The sequence below is a fragment of the Moschus berezovskii genome, chromosome 15 (genome assembly GCF_049115385.1).
Source record: "Moschus berezovskii isolate FMDL1 chromosome 15, NW_MosBer_1.0, whole genome shotgun sequence".
Taxonomy (NCBI): Eukaryota; Metazoa; Chordata; class Mammalia; order Artiodactyla; family Moschidae; genus Moschus; species Moschus berezovskii.
Window position 1 is genome coordinate 29,921,269 of NC_142474.1, and position 15,244 is coordinate 29,936,512.

Consider the following 15,244-nt stretch of genomic DNA (forward strand, 5'->3'; position numbering starts at 1 on the left):
CCTGAGGTATGCACAGCCCTGCGAGGTGAGGAGCCTCCTATGTGTGGCCGGCATGCAGGCTGCCCGCCAGGATCACCGCCGGCTCAGCCCCTCCAGAGCCCCATCCTTCCGGCCGGCTGCAGGGGAAGCGCCCGCGCCGTCCGTCCCGGACGTCCGCGGCGGCCGCGAGGAGGCCCAGGGTCGCGCAGGGGTCTGCCCCTCCCGCGGGAGCGCCAGGCCCGGCCTCCCCGAAGGATATGAGTGGGGCGGATACCGAGTTGCGGGCCCCGCCCTGCCCGCCCGCGCCCCGCGGTGGCTGTCCGGGGGCGACACGTCCTGGGAGCGCGCCGGACGGAAGCGCCGCTGGGACTGACACGTGGACTTGGGCGGCGCTGCCCGGTGGCTCGGCCGGGCGGGAACGGCCCCGGACACGCTGAGCCCGCGCCGTCCGCGCCCGATGCAGCCGCCCCCGGACGAGACCCGCAGGGACGCGGCCGAGGACACCCAGTGGTCCAGGTGGGGCCGCGCGCGTCGGGGGATGGTCAGGGGAGCTTGCGGGCGTCCTGGGCGGAGACGGCTCCCGCCGGCGGCACCTTTGCTCCGCCTAGGGGCCGCGTACCTCCCTGCCGCCTCCCTTCCATCCAGAGTCCGGTTCCCCAGTGCCCCGTCTGCTCTCTGCAGTCCAGGTCGGGTCTTGGGGGGATGGGAGGGCTGGGGGCAGGGCCTCCCAGCTCACGACCACACAAGTTGACAGGTCCCAGCCCCCACCTGTGCCCACCCACCTGAGGGTCGCCTGTAGGTGCCCAGTCAGTGGGCTGGGGCCAGGGAGCTACGCTGGAACCTGCAGCAGACCCTGACCCCTGCCATCTGCCATCCTGGGCCAGCTGTGTGATGCACACAAGGTCCCCCCGGGACGACGGGGGAGGTGGGGGGAGTGGGGGTTGACCCTACAGGGAGACCTTGGGTAGGTCATGGCCCTGGGCTGGGGGCTCTGCCCCCCAGTGTGACTCACACAGTGACCAGGAGCAAGAGGACCCCCTCTGGTTCTGGGGGGCTGAGGTCCCCAAGTCGGTGAATGTCAGGCCCTGCCTCTCCTGACATCCCCCTGCCTCCCCTGAACTGGCCCTGCTTCCAGGGCTGGTTCATCTCCACCGCTGCATCCCCCGGCAGGGGGGGGAGCGGGGAGGGTTGGGGCTGCCTTGTGCCTTCCCCTCCCCCAGCCTCCCAGAGTCAGTCACAGGAAGACCTTGGAAGCCAGGGGCTCCCCGGGGACAGGGCCCAGGGACAGGGGTAGCTCTAGAGCCCAAATCACTTGCCAGGTGCCCAGGAGGGCTGCACGCTGGGTATACCTGCCTCCCACTCACCTGCTCCCTCCTCCCTGCTGGTTGTCTAGGCGAGGCCTCCTCCCTCCAGCTGACCCAGGTGCCCTGACCCAGGAGCCAACCCAAGTGACACGAGCTCTGCAGGCGGCTGGGCAGAGGGCTGGAGCTTCTAGCGAGTCCTGTTGCTTTGTAACAGTCTGGCTTTGCCTTCACCACCTCCTTCCCTCCCTGCCTGGTTTAGAAAGGATCACCTCCAGGCAGGCAGCGGGGTCCTGGGTGGAGTGGTTCACACCCTGTGTGGATAGAGATGATGAGAACTGTGACAAAGGGTTGTGGCGATTGTGTGCGGCCGCTGACTGCCTTATGGACCACCCAGAGGCAGGGCTGTTCCCCAGGGACACACCTGACAGGGCAGCCTGTAGCCTCAGCCCTGCTTCTCTCTGGCCCTTGCCCTCTGTCCCCAGCAGCAGGCACAGTTCCCTTTTCTGAATCAGGGATCTTCGTGACTTCGTGTTTGCTCAACCATGGGTGCTTCTCAGGCATGGGGGCCTTTGGCAGGAAGCAGAAGTTTCTAGAAAAGTTGTGGGCATGGGTGAGACTCAGGACTGGGCAGAGTGAGGGGATGAAGGTCTTCGGACGTTTCATGGCTGATCCTGTCATGACCTTTCGTGTTCCCAGCAAGCCCTGCCGGAGGCCAGGATTCTGGGTCTGGCGTTCTGATCAGTCACCACATCTGGGTCGCCTGCACGAGCAGACTTGCTCGTTCTGTGTCCCCAGCACCTGTGGAGGATGTCCCTTCTGCCGACCAGCGGCACAGCCTGCCAGCTCAGGGACAGGGCTGCGGGTCCTCCAGGGCCCTAGGAGGAAGCCAATAGCATCTGGCCCCCCAACTCCTGTGGGGGTCCCCATTCTGGAGGCTTAAGCTCAGGGCCAACTGGTGGTCTGGAAGCTGATGCCTTTCCTGACCTCTCAGTGCCCTGCCAGCCTTCCAGAGTAGGCCAGTCTCAGTCGGCTTTCCCCGGTTTCCAACTGGACTTCCCTCCCAGAGAGCAAACAGAACCAGGCTCCTGGGGCGCTGGCAAATTGCATCCAAAGGAGGGGCAGGTGTGCCAGGGGCGCGGTCCCATCTATGCAGGTGACCCTTCGTAGCTTTGGCCACAGAAAGGAATAAAGCTTCCTTTTTAAAGGCACCTTCTGGCTGTGGCTGTTCGTGGAAGTTAGAAGCCCTGCTCCCCTGTGCCTGGGCTCTCAGGGCTCACATGTAGGCTGTGGAGGTCACCCTGCTCCAACCTCTGAGGCTCATGGACCTGCACTCACCAGTCCTCTGCCCACTCCTGCTGGCTGGCCTGCTGTGCTGGGCTGGGAAGGTGGGGGCAAGAGGAGGGACTGGAGGCATCATTTGCACGGTTGGAGCCCCAGAGGAGAAAGTCCCTGAGTTCCTCTGCGGGTCGCTGAGCCAGTGCCTCCTGTGGTCTCCTTGGCCTTCCTGATGCCCCTCCCCTGTCCTACCCCAACACCCCACTCACAGTCTGGTTCTGTAAAGAAAATTAGCATTTGGGGCCACCAGGTCCCAGGAGAGTCCTCAACTTGCCCTGTGGGGTTCTGCCCCCGCTTCGCCTCTCGAGAGGGGCAGTCCCCAGACCTGCCCCATCAGCCTCTGCACTGCTATCATCACTTCTGAGTCATTCCAGTCACACTTTGCCAACCAGGAAGGAAGGTGGGGGCACGATGGCCTCTCCCTGGTCACTGAGGGTCACTAGGCAGTTTCCAAGGGGGCACCTGCCCCCAACCAGTTGAGCGGATGGCTCCTGGGACTGCAGAATGGCGGGCCTTCCAGCACGGGACACTTTCTGACTGGACTCATAGGAAGCTCTAATATAAAATGCAAATTGTCCCGGAGTGCTGCCCAGGAGCCCCATCCTTGCCCCTCCTCAGGGCACCCAGAGACCAGAGACACAGCATGAAATCTGTGGTCCAATGCACCTGGGGAAACTGAGGCCCAGGGAAAGGGGGTCTCCTCCAGTCAGGCTGGGGCCCAGAGTAGCACCCAAGTGTTTCCTTGGGAGAGTTGCTCATCACATCAGACCATTCCCTTCGTCCAGAGCTAACAGCACTTTGGACGGTAATTCCCAGACTCCTAACTGGCAAACACAACCCTCTGGGGAAGCAGGCTGGGCTTAGGCCCCCCAAGTCCCTCGAGTGGAGGTCTGTCTCCACTGGTGGGATTGCAGGACCCCACAGCCTCTAGTTGTGGGAGCAGCAGCTGGATGATGTGGCCCTGAGCCACCCCCCACCCAGGGCCTCTGCAAGCCTGAGACACAGGAAGGCTTCCCATCTCGTTTCCCAGCCTGTGGGAAAGTGCACTGAGTTGCCAGGGTGAGCGGAATGGGGTTGGGGGGGAAATGCTGGCAGGAGGTGGATGGCCTTGCCAAGCCTTCCCCGGCCCCAGCCCCCCAGTCAATGACTCCTTGTTGAGGCTTCGGGTGCTGGCAGTCACCTTGCTAGTCACTGACCTGTGAAGGAGACAGGCATCAGGGGAACGAGCGCATCTTCACCGAGGAAACTGAAGCTTGGGAGGCCCGGTGGCTGGGCCCGTGTCCCCCGCCGCCAATGTGGCTGCACTTGCCCCAGGTGGAAGTGGCCATGACCTGGAGATAATGGACATGGCCCATCGTGCCCATTTACCAGGCTCGTGATGCGTGTGACGCCCACTGGCTCAGGGCACAAAGTTGCACTCACGGCCTCTGAGGTCTCTTACTCCTGGGAGGCATCCAGGCAAGGGCTCCAGCCCTCCCAGGGCCAGTCCTGGCCTCACCCTGGACTGTCCTCCAAGGCAGTCTCAGCCTGGGGGGATGCCACCGGGAGGAGATCTGCACCCGTGTCCACAGATGGAGTCCAAACTTCTGCCACCCTTGGAGCCTCTCACTGTTTTCAGGTCAATGCCCAGCGAGGCAGCCAAGGGAACCTCCACCAGGTCCAGACAGGGGTTCAAAGGTTTGAATGGGCTTGGAGCACAAGGATGAGACTCCAGGGTCCTGGCTCATCTGCCAGGTTTGAGGTCCCTGCCCTCCTCTGTTCCTTTTTTTTGGCAACACTGCAGCATGTCTTGTGGGATCTTAGTTTCCCGACCAGGGATTGAAACCCTCCTCCCACCCCCCCACCCCCCGCCCCAGAGTCCTGATCACTGGACCACAGGGGAATTCCCTCTCTTGGACATGGGTTTGGGTAGACTCCGCAGTTGGTGATGGACAGGGAGGCCTGGCATGCTGCGGTTCATGGGGTCGCAAAGAGTCAGACACGACTGAGTGACTGAACTGAACTGTTCTGAGAACTGCCCGTGCACTCCTGCTGACCTTGCCTGCCCAGTGGCCTGCCCAAGGCCTTACAGCACTGACACCTTGGCCCCTTTCCGCCAGGCCTGGGGGTGCAGGGGGGCAGACCTGAAGCCTCTACCCTGTCTGCTTCCCACAACCTGAGCAGCATCTCACTCCCCTGCCCCCCGACCTCACCCCTGCCCTAGGAGAACCCTTGTCCCAGTTAGGCAGATGAGCCCAGGTGTAAGCAGGACGCCCGTGACTCCCCCTCAAGGCTGCCTCAAGGCCTCCCCACTCTCCTGACTCCCCCACCTCACCCCTGCCCCAGGAGAACCCTTGCCGCAGTTAGACAGGTGAGCCCAAGTGTATGCAGTATCCCTGAGGCACCCCAAGGCTGCTCCAAGGCCTGCCCCCCCCGAACTCCCCACTGCTGTGACCCCTGCAGAGGATATCCCCACACTGCCCAAAGACATCACAAGTCACTAGTGGTGCCCTCCCCCAGGTCATTCCCCATCCTCCCCCACAGAAAGGGCACTGAGGCTCTTCTCTCTCTCATTGAAAAATCCCACCACCCCCATCTCATCTTTAAGAACAGTTGTAGATTGGATCAGGAGGATCCCCTGGAGGAGAGCCTGGCAACCCACTCCAGTATTCTTGCCTGGAGAATCACATGGACAGAGGAGCCTGGGAAGTTACAGTCCCAAAGGAGGGTCTCAAACAGTTGGACATGACTAAAGCGACTTAGTGTGCACACACAGATTTACACAGCTACTGTGAAGCCGGTAAAGACTTCCCTGTGCTCCACACCGGAGTCCCTCTTTCACATCCCTGATCAGTGTCCATTTGTCACTGTCCGTGGACTGCCGTGGACAGTACTGCCACCGAGCCACACTGTGCTTGGGTCCTGCACTTCCCCCTGATGTCCTGGGATGCCTCTTCCCACCCCACCCTTGGACCAGGGTCCCATAGGCGCTGATCCCCTGGTCTCTCCTGAGTCTCTGGCTTCTCCTGATTTGGTGACTGATAATTGAGGAGTGCTGGCCAGGAGTTTGGAGGACAGTCTCCGTATAGATATTGTCTGGCAACCTTCCTAGGAGGTCGGGGCTGCCTCCCTGCTGCCCAGGCTCCTCCAGGAGGCCTCTGGCCTCCAAGGCATGCTGGCCACCTCACACCACTTTCCCTTGGGTCCCCTGCTAAGCAGACCCAGCTTTCCTGGGGGCCTTGCAGGGGCCACAGCACTGCTTCTACCCCACCTCTGCCTCAACTGGGGTCCTCTTGCCAGCCCGTTGCCCCCTTGGCGGGTTACACTTGGTCCGTGGAAACTGAGTGCCTGTGTCCTGGAGCACTGGCTCTCCCCCACTGCAGCCTATTAACCTGCCCTCGCTGGCCACCGTGTGCTCCCACCTCCGCTGTTTCAGGGACCTCATGCGTCATTGCTAGCATCTGCCTGTTCCTCCCAGGAGTCACCAGACATGGACAGGTGGGCGTTCGAGAGGTGGCCGAGCTGTCCCTCACATCAGCCTCTCTCTCCCCAGGCCCGAGTGCCAGGTGTGGACAGGGACACTGCTGCTGGGAACATGCCTCCTCTACTGTGCCCGCGTCAGCATGCCCGTCTGTGCTGCCTCCATGAGCCAGGACTTCGGCTGGAACAAGAAAGAGGCCGGCGTCGTGCTCAGCAGCTTCTTCTGGGGCTACTGCCTGACTCAGGTGGTGGGCGGCCACCTGGGGGACCGGTAATCCCCGTCCCCCAGGCAAGGCTGGGAGAGGGGGCTCCTAGGAAGGGAATGTGGGGACTGGGAGACCCGAGGTCCGAGTCGGGGTGGGCTGGGCCAGCATTCAGCTGTCTCGGGGTGCTTGGCTCCTTGGGGACCCCGACCCCTCCTCAGCAGGATCTCCTGGTCTGGCCCATCCTGGCAACCTGGCTGCACAGCTCCACATGGCCACCGTCTTGTCCTCCTCGCAGGATCGGCGGCGAGAAGGTCATCCTGCTCTCGGCTTCTGCGTGGGGCTTCATCACCGTGGCCACTCCACTGCTCGCGCACCTTGGCAGTGCCCACCTGGCCTTCATGACCTTCTCGCGTATCCTCACAGGCTTGCTCCAAGGTAGGGGGCCCAAGCGCAGCAGAGCAAGGGATTGTGTGCACGTGTGTGTGTGTACCTGTGCGTATGGGCGTGTGTTCAGGCAGGTGCTCCTGAGCGAGCATACGTGTCCTCGTGTGGGGGCCTGTGTATGGTATGCCGCAAACTCTGCCTCACATCACAGCGGGTGTATCAGCACCCAAGGCTGTTGCTGGTGAGGCCGCGCCTGGTGGGGCAGGTGGTCAGTGGAGGACCATTCCCACTGGCGGGCAGCCAGCTGTCAGTCTCACATCCCTGCACCGGTGTTTGTCTATGCTCTGATGCCTTGGCACCCGAGCACTTTCTGTTTTCTAGAATCACTTCACAGGCTGGCTGGCACGTTCTAATGTCACGTGTCCTCCTGCCACAAAGTCTGCTTCAGGGATCTGGTGGCCGCCAGGCTGCCTCGTGGTGCTGTCAACTCCACCACGGAGATGTGCCCAGTTGAAGGCCACACCCCACACAGGCTGGGCCAGAGGGCAGAGGGATGCCAGCATTCCCAAGACCTCTGGGTCTCATGCTTTGGGGACGTTACACTTCTGGAGAGAGGCCTCCTCAAAGACCCCCGGGGAGTGGGGGGGAGTTGGTGGCAGGGTCTCATGCCCTCCCTCCGGGGGTGGGATGACCTTCTGAGCTCCTGCCCTACCCCAGCCTGGCATCTGACAGGCATATCTCCCACTTCCCAGAGCCCGGGCCGGGGGTGGGCTTGCTTCCAGCCCATACCCCCAGGATCCCAGACATCCTGGACTGGGCCTCTACCTGCTTCCTGATCAGCCCAGCCTACACGTGGTCCTCGTGCTCCAGGCCGTCCAGCACCTGTGCCCCTTCCAACTCTTCCCATGTGACCATGGCTCGTACTGTCTGTCCGGCAGCTGGGGCAGGACTGAGCTGTGTGACGCCTGGCTGGGGGCTGCCCACTGGGCACACGGCTGGACAGCTGTCAGCTCAGCTGTTTCTCCCCACCCTCCTAGGAGGCAGAAGGACTTCTCTGTGTGGCCTGTTACAGTGAAAAGACCAGGGGTCCAGGGAACAGTTCTCACCCTGGGTGACCAGCACTTGGTGTGGGCAGTGCTGGGTCCCAAAGGGAAGGTGGGGGCCATGTCCTGTCCCAGTGCCCTGGCCTCTGAGCTTCTCCTAGGTGCTTTTGGAAGAAAACCCAGTGTAACAGGCAGGAGTTTCAGGCCCCCAGTACAGTTTTTTGGTTTTTTGTTTTTCAAAACTAAAGTTTGAAATAATTATAGCTTCACAGGAAGTTGCAATGAAAGGTGCAGGGAGGCCCCGAGCTGCCCCCCCCGGGCCCCCCACCTCCCTGCAGTGGCATATCCCATAGCTACAGGGCAGTGTCACAGCCAGGACCCGACACTATGGTCCCTCAAAGCCATTCAGGTCTCACCCGACATTCGTGCACCGTGTATGTTAGTGTGTGCACTTGTCACGTGTGTGCGTGATCCCCCATGTCGGTGCCAGGACTCTGGAGCCCTGTGGCCTTGAGAGCCGGCGTAAGCCCCCTCTGCACCACCCCCAACCGCCCCAGCTGAGTGTCTCCTTAGCCAAGTGTCAGGAAAAGCCCAGATCCACTGGCCCAGGGGTGATGCAAGGTGGAAGGAGACCTGGGCTTGGACAATCACCCAGGGCCCCTGGTGCTTCCAGCCCATCTCTCTTGCCTCGACCTGCTGCCCTGATGGGCCTCGAGGGCCAGCTGGCTTGGGACACAGCTCCACATGGCCCCTTCCTTCTCCACCTGCTCCAGGGGTTTACTTCCCTGCGCTGACCAGCCTGTTGTCCCAGAAGGTGCGGGAGAGTGAACGAGCATTCACCTACAGCACTGTGGGGGCCGGCTCCCAGTTCGGGTAAGTCCCAGCTTGGGGCTGGTGGAGACAGGCCACTCGTGCGAATGCCACAGGGCGATGCGTGTTCAGTGATGGTGACACATGGAGAGTCTGCTCCTGGAGGCACTTGCTGCCCACCCCCACCCCTCACCACTGTGTTTGCTCTGTCCCCCTGTGGCCAGTGGCAGATGAAGTGGGCTTTGGGGCTCTTGCCCACTTACATTCCCTTCCGTCTGCACTGACAGAACTGGATGGGGGCCGTCCCCATGGGGGAGGTGGCCTGCGTTTGCTTTAGAGGGCACCCATCGTGGTCCAGTCATGACAGATCTGATCCTGTGTCCCACCCCACTGCATGTCGCCCAGAGCACCAGACCCTCTGTGGGGTGTCTTGCTGTCCTAATGGGGCTTCACAACCCCTGGGTTCAGGGCCTCACTTCACTGCTGCCGAGTTCTAGGCAAGAATGCAGAGGGGCCAAAGTTGCTTGTGGGGGTGCTGGGAGCTGCCCAGATGGAAACCCTGGGTACCCAGTGAAACGTGAATTTCAGAGAAGCAATATGAGACAAACCACACCAAGAAAGGTTCATAGTGCCTCTGAAATCCCATCTCACTGGGTGACCTGGACTTGTTGGGTGGGAGCAGGTAGAAGGGAGGCACAGGAAGAGAACATGCCCACCTCCCCCCCCTCAAATGGGGAAATGGAGGCTCAAAGCAGAAGGCAGCCTCCACGGGCCTTGGTGGGAAGCCTTTTCCTTCTTTTTTCTTCTTTAACCATCTCCTGGTTGAGCCTCGGCATATGAGGGGCAGTGGGGAGAAGCTTCTGGACAGACAGGCCAGCCTGTGGCGGGGAGGCCCCCAGGACACAGGATCAGCAGGACACAGGGAGGCAGTTGGGTTTGGAGGCTGTTTCTGTGTTTAGAAGTCTTTTTGAAATTTCATCCTCTCTGATAATGAGGAGCTGAAAACAGCGTGGAGGTTTTATGTCAGCAAATTCTTGTCACCACTGTCTTCTCATTGCCTTTTTTTACTTTAAAAAGATTCACATGCAAATGTGGGCCAACTGAAGGCCTAGTAGGGAGATCCTAGAGCAAAGCAGGGCCCCTGTGCCATGTCATTGCTGCGTGGCTGTGCCTGAGGCCACGCTGGCCCGTGGCATCAGAATGCCCTGCCAGCTCGCACCCCTAGCATCCTACACAGAACCTGTCCTCCTGGGCAGCTGCTCCACAGACGACAGGGTGCCCTGTTTTCCAGGGACTCAGCTCACACAGGGTGGGGTCCAAGAGGCAGCTCTGATACCAGTGAAGCGAGGGTTCTGGCCACGCCCGCTGTCTTTGCAGGACTCTCCTGACCGGGGCTGTGGGCTCCCTGCTTCTGGACTGGTACGGCTGGCCGAGCGTCTTCTACTTTTCGGGCGGGCTCACCCTGCTGTGGGTGGGTTATGTGTACAGGTGTCTCCTGAGTGAGAGAGGTACGTGCCACTCCCGGGGAGGTTGGGAGGCCTGGTGCCCTCCTGGTGCCTTGTCCCCTCCAGGGAGGGGCCACTGAACCCTGGGAGCAGGTGGGTCCGTGGACCCAGGGCTGTGGCTCTGCCCTCCAGGAAAGGATGCCCCAGGTAGAGAGGACGCCTGCTTCCTGAGTCTCATCCGGGCTATGGTCAAGTCTGGGAACTGTTAGATGAATGCAGACGTGCAGGGGCCACTCAGCCGGCACAGGCAGTTTGCAGGGGAAGTGGTGGCCTCCAGTGACAGGATTGGAGCCTGGGAGGTTTGAGGGCTCGGGGGACAGTTAGTCAGCACTAATGTCCACCCCCGAAGGCAAAGGCTGCCGACCCCAGGCGCTGGCAGAGGGGGTGTACAGCCCCTATGCATAACTAGGGGCCCGCAAGCTGCCCGCAGTGTCTGGTCTCTGGGAGCAGGTCCATCCTCCCACCTGGATGGCTTTCACGTGGACCTGCCTCCCCCTTCAGATCTCATCCTGGCCCTGGGCATCCTGGCGCAGGGCCTGCCCATGTCCAGACACACCAAGGTGCCCTGGAGACAGCTCTTCCGAAAGCCTTCTGTCTGGTGAGCGGGCTGTCATGGGGACGGGGTTTGGGGGCCTGGATCCACCACTGCAGGGTAGCGGCCGGCATGGAGGCAGCTCTGCTCTGGGCTCCCCGCTCTCAGCCCCTGGCCACCCTGGTGTGGGGATGGGCTCCAGGTGTGGATGCTGAGCCTGGCGCCTGCCCCTCAGGGCAGCCATCGTCTCCCAGCTCTCGGCGGCCTGCTCCTTCTTCATCCTCCTCTCCTGGCTGCCGACCTTCTTTAAGGAGACCTTCCCTAGCTCCAAGGTGGGTTGGCCACCAGTCAGCTCGCAGGGTGGGGGACACTGCAAGGCATGTGCAGAGAGCTGGGTTCCTTCCATCCAGGCTCTGGCAGTTCTGACACCATGTGGCTCAGCGCCAGAGCCTGGGTGCACACAGGAAAGGCCCAGCTGCTGCCCTGTCTGCCCACCCAACTGTGGACAGTCCTTCCTGGGGTTGGGGGGCATGCAGGGTTCCTGATGTGGGCACAGATGTCCTGAAGTCAACCTGGCTGGCTTCACCCCAGCCGCCCAGCCGCCAGACCTCCCGGTCTGGTGACCAGCCAGGAACTTCAGGTCACACACTCTGGGCAGGACGCACCCCCCAGCTCTGCTCTCACCCTGTGAGGAGCCACGAGGGAGGTCCTGCTCACATGGGAGACAGCACCAGTAGTGCTTGGTCCATGTCAGGGGTGGATTAGGGTCTGGGAGGCCGGGCTGGGACGCCTAGCCTGTGGGCAGAAGCGAGACTTACTGCGCAGTGGTCATGGGCAGCGACGACCCCACCCCTTTGTCCTCTCCGGGTGGCCAGGTGCCCACTCTGGATGCCTCTTAGGTCCCTCCACTCCCTCCCTCCAGGGCTGGGTCTTCAACGTGGTGCCCTGGCTGGTGGCCATTCCTGCCAGTCTGCTCAGCGGGCTTCTCTCCGACCATCTCATCAATCAAGGTGAGCCCTGGTTGGGGGGTCCCTCCTGGGGGCCACTGTAGCAAGGAGGAGGCCACACCCCTGAGGACTGGCCATGATGTGGGTCCCCAGTCCAGAGAGCCAGCCCCAGGGGCCCTGGTGCCCAGCTCCCGGCCTGACAGCCAATGGCTGCCTCCAGCCTGCCACCTCCCTAACCTGCTCCCCATGAAGGGGACATAGTCACCGTGTAGCAGTCGATTCTCCCACCTGGCTGTTAGACGCAGTCCCCCTGGTGGGGTCAGAGCACAGACCTGCACACACATGCCCCAAGGATGACCGTCTCGCAGGCATGCTCCCCACAACCCTGCCCTACATGGCCTTAAATGTCAGTCTTGTCCTCATTACCAAAGGAACCACCCACTCACTGAGGGAAAAGTGGAAAATTTGCAGAAACACAAAAAACATTTTGTGATCACTGATGGCCTTGCTTTGCCCCGCCTCTAAGTGCACACACACACACTCATACACGTGCGCACGTGGCTCAGATGACGCAGGCTGTACCCCGCGAGCCCGGCCCGGCCCTCCTCCCCCACAGCCCTGCCAGGTGGGACCCCTCCAGATGCCACTGGGGGTGGGGCAGCACAGATGGCCAGCGGGACGCTCTGGTCTCCCCCATCCAGGTTACAGGACCATCACCGTTCGGAAGTTCATGCAGGTAGGAAGGTCCTGAGACCGCTCTCTCCCACTCTCACCCCGTTTTGCTCCCAGGGCCCCTGACCTAGAAGGTGGCTAGGGTGGTGCAGCAGCTGGAGGGCTCCCTGGGTCAGCTATGGGGACTGGTCTGGCCAACTGAGGCCCTTCCCTGAGCCCTGGTGCCGTTTTGGGTCTGGGTCTGTGCTCATCACCTGGGGCTTCTCTGGCTGCAGCTAACATGGCCAGCTGGTTGGCATAGCCTTGTCCCATGTCCTTCAGGCAGGCTCAACCTGAGAGGGAGCCCCACCCACCCTCATTCAGGGCAGCCCAGGAAGGCCCAAGGCTCCCGCCGCATCCCCACTTGTCTCTCCTGCAGGTGATGGGCCTCGGCCTGTCCAGTGTTTTTGCCCTGTGTCTGGGCCACACGTCAAGCTTTTGTAACTCTGTGGTCTTCGCGTCAGCCTCCATTGGCCTCCAGACCTTCAACCACAGGTGAGGGCTGGGCGCCTCATCCACCAGAGCCCCCCATGCCACCTTTGGGCTCCCGGGTCCTGGGTACAGGGGAGGAGCCATGTGGTTTGTTGTGCACGTGGAGGGTGGGCGGTGACAGGTCCCCACAAGTGAGCCACAAGGTGAAGAGGAATGGAGCCGGTGAGGGCCTGGGCATTTTGGGAAAACAAAGCAGTGTTTGGGGAGGAGCTGGCAGAGGAGATGCTGATCTCTGAGCAGCATCCTTTGAGCCAAAGGTGGGGATCGAGCCTCATGTCCCACAACCTGCTCTGCAGGCCCCCAACCTGCCCTGCAGCTCAGGGTTTAATCAGGAAAACAGCTTTGAATTGTTCTGAGTTGGAACTTGATGTCGTTTTCTAAATTATTGGGCAGCAAAGTGCATATGCACTCAAGCACGCTTGCCTCCCGTCTTATTTCATTCTGGGAGTGGGTCCTGTGCCATCACCACTGCTGAGCTGGGGCTGACCTCCTGGTGTGGTGGGCAGGCCTGGCTGGCCTCTGGGATCCAGGTGATCAGAAGAGCTATGGCTGGCGTGGTGGGTGGCAGCCATCCTGTGGTCACTCGCCCTCGTTCTCTCCTCTTTCCTGCAGCGGCATTTCCGTTAATATCCAGGATCTGGCCCCTTCCTGTGCCGGCTTTCTGTTTGGTAAGGACCACAGGCCCTCTTTGAATAGGGAGTAGCTGCCCCTTCCTGCTCAGGGCCCCTAAGGCCTATCCCCGGGCAGGTGGGCTGTAGGAGGATTCCAGTGGGCTTCCACTGACCAATCCTCATTCTCCCTGTCCTATTCCAGGCGTGGCCAACACAGCCGGAGCCTTGGCAGGTGAGAGGTGGTCTGGGGTCCCCTGCCTGCGGGTATCAAGCTGCCCCCTTCCGTGTCCTCCCACCCTCTACCTGAGCCCTCAGGATGGGGTGTGGTACCCCTTGGAGGGTCCCATAGTGTTAGGGCAGCTGGGGGGAGCTCAGACCCTGGAGCTGGCTGCGGGGCAAGAATAGAGCTGCTTTCCATGGTGTTCATGCTCACAAGGACGTGGAGCCCCTGAACGTGTGCGGGTCCTCAGAGGCTGAGGACTGGATTACAATGACAGGGCTGGTGCCCTCAGGTCCCCTAGCTTCTCTCCGCACTGTCCTCACAGGGGCTGGACAGCCTGTCCTCAAGCCGGCCTGTCTGTCCCCCAACCGGCCTGTCCCCTCTTGAGATACAGGTGTAGTGGGCGTGTGCCTGGGTGGCTACCTCATCGAGACAACGGGCTCCTGGACGTCTGTGTTCAACCTAGTGGCCGCCATCAGCAGCCTGGGGCTATGCACCTTCCTTGTGTTTGGGAAGGCCCAGCGGGTGGACCTGAGCCCTGCTCACGAGGACCTCTAGCCGCCCTGACCTACATCCCTGAAGACCTTGGGCCATCAGCAGGGAACTGGCCCTAAAGGGAGGGAGCCTCAGCCCAGGGGTGTATGACCTGCTTCCCCCGCCCATGGAGGTCTCACCCTTCTTCCAGTAGGTGAAACTTCAGTGTGGGTGGATTAGTATCTTTAGTAGCAGCAGCTTCATGACAGACACGATCTGTTCTGTGTAGATTCATATGTGCCCCATGCGGGCATCCCTCCCTGGGGTCACATTGGTGTAGGGCAGGCGGTCAACTGGAGTCTCCCCCAAGAACCTGCTTGGCTTTGTGTTTCAGCACCAGGGGCCAGATCATGCTCTGGAGGGGGCCGTCCTATGCACTTTAGGGTCTTTAGCAGTATCCCTGGCCCCCACCCACCAGACAGGCCTGCCTCCTGACGTGACCAAGTGTCCCCAGGGGACCTGTCCCTGGTGTCCCTCCTGTGAATCCCTGGGCACTGCTGATGGACCTGCTCCCCTAGTGCCTCGTGAAGGTGCGTAGGCACCCCTCCTGGGCAGGACACACCCTGGACCAGTGAAACCCCGTGTCCTCCTTGTCTTTCTCCCTCCCTGTTTACAGTAGAGGGGCCAGTTGTCTTACAGATTAATAATAGACTCTGAAAGATGTATATGTAGGAAAAAGAAACTATGAGAATGTGGAAAATCACACCAAAGCCGTATTTAAATTATGACTATTAAACTATTTAAAAAGAAGGCCATTATGTCATTTAACACTCTATTTACAGAAAGAATAAACACATGTTAAAGATGTACTTCATTCATTCGAGGAAACTAGCAAAGCATTACAAACAGTTCAAGGAAAACATCACGAACAGACAGACACACTGATCCACGTGGGTGCTGACCTTGCTCTGCCCCAGACGGACCCTGTCTGCGCGTCTGTGTCAGAGCCTCTTGGCGGTGCTGTCCTCTGTGCAGATTCCCGAATCAGACAAATCCTAATTTTCCATGTGAGCAAAGATTTCCCCCGACAGCCCCCCACCTCCACTTTTGATTAGGAAGAATCAGAAAGATTCTCGATTACAAAGTGAGTCTGACCTCTGTAGGTTTGGCCTGATTACAGAGACGCAGCAAGAATATGAATTTACCATGAAGGCCTTTCTGTTTGCTCGGCT

The 15,244-nt window shown here is 60.7% G+C and overlaps 1 protein-coding gene across 2 annotated transcripts; it reads left to right on the forward strand.

Annotated features, from left to right (window-relative positions):
- The first annotated feature begins 340 nt into the window (after nt 1-340).
- On the forward strand, nt 341-14,912 carry SLC17A9 (solute carrier family 17 member 9). 2 transcript variants are annotated; one of them, XM_055433601.2, is made up of 13 exons: nt 341-495; nt 6,151-6,348; nt 6,502-6,718; nt 8,484-8,583; nt 9,898-10,028; nt 10,527-10,623; nt 10,793-10,889; nt 11,480-11,567; nt 12,206-12,240; nt 12,595-12,710; nt 13,320-13,375; nt 13,521-13,550; nt 13,933-14,912. In XM_055433601.2, the coding sequence occupies exons 2-13, from the start codon at nt 6,193-6,195 to the stop codon at nt 14,094-14,096; spliced, it is 1,287 nt and encodes a 428-aa protein (XP_055289576.1). In that variant the 5' UTR covers nt 341-495; nt 6,151-6,192; the 3' UTR covers nt 14,097-14,912. The 2 variants fall into 2 exon arrangements, with proteins under 2 accessions (XP_055289576.1, XP_055289567.1); XM_055433592.2 differs by having other exon boundaries at nt 362-495; nt 6,579-6,718; nt 13,933-14,902.
- Nucleotides 14,913-15,244: the final 332 nt, after the last annotated feature.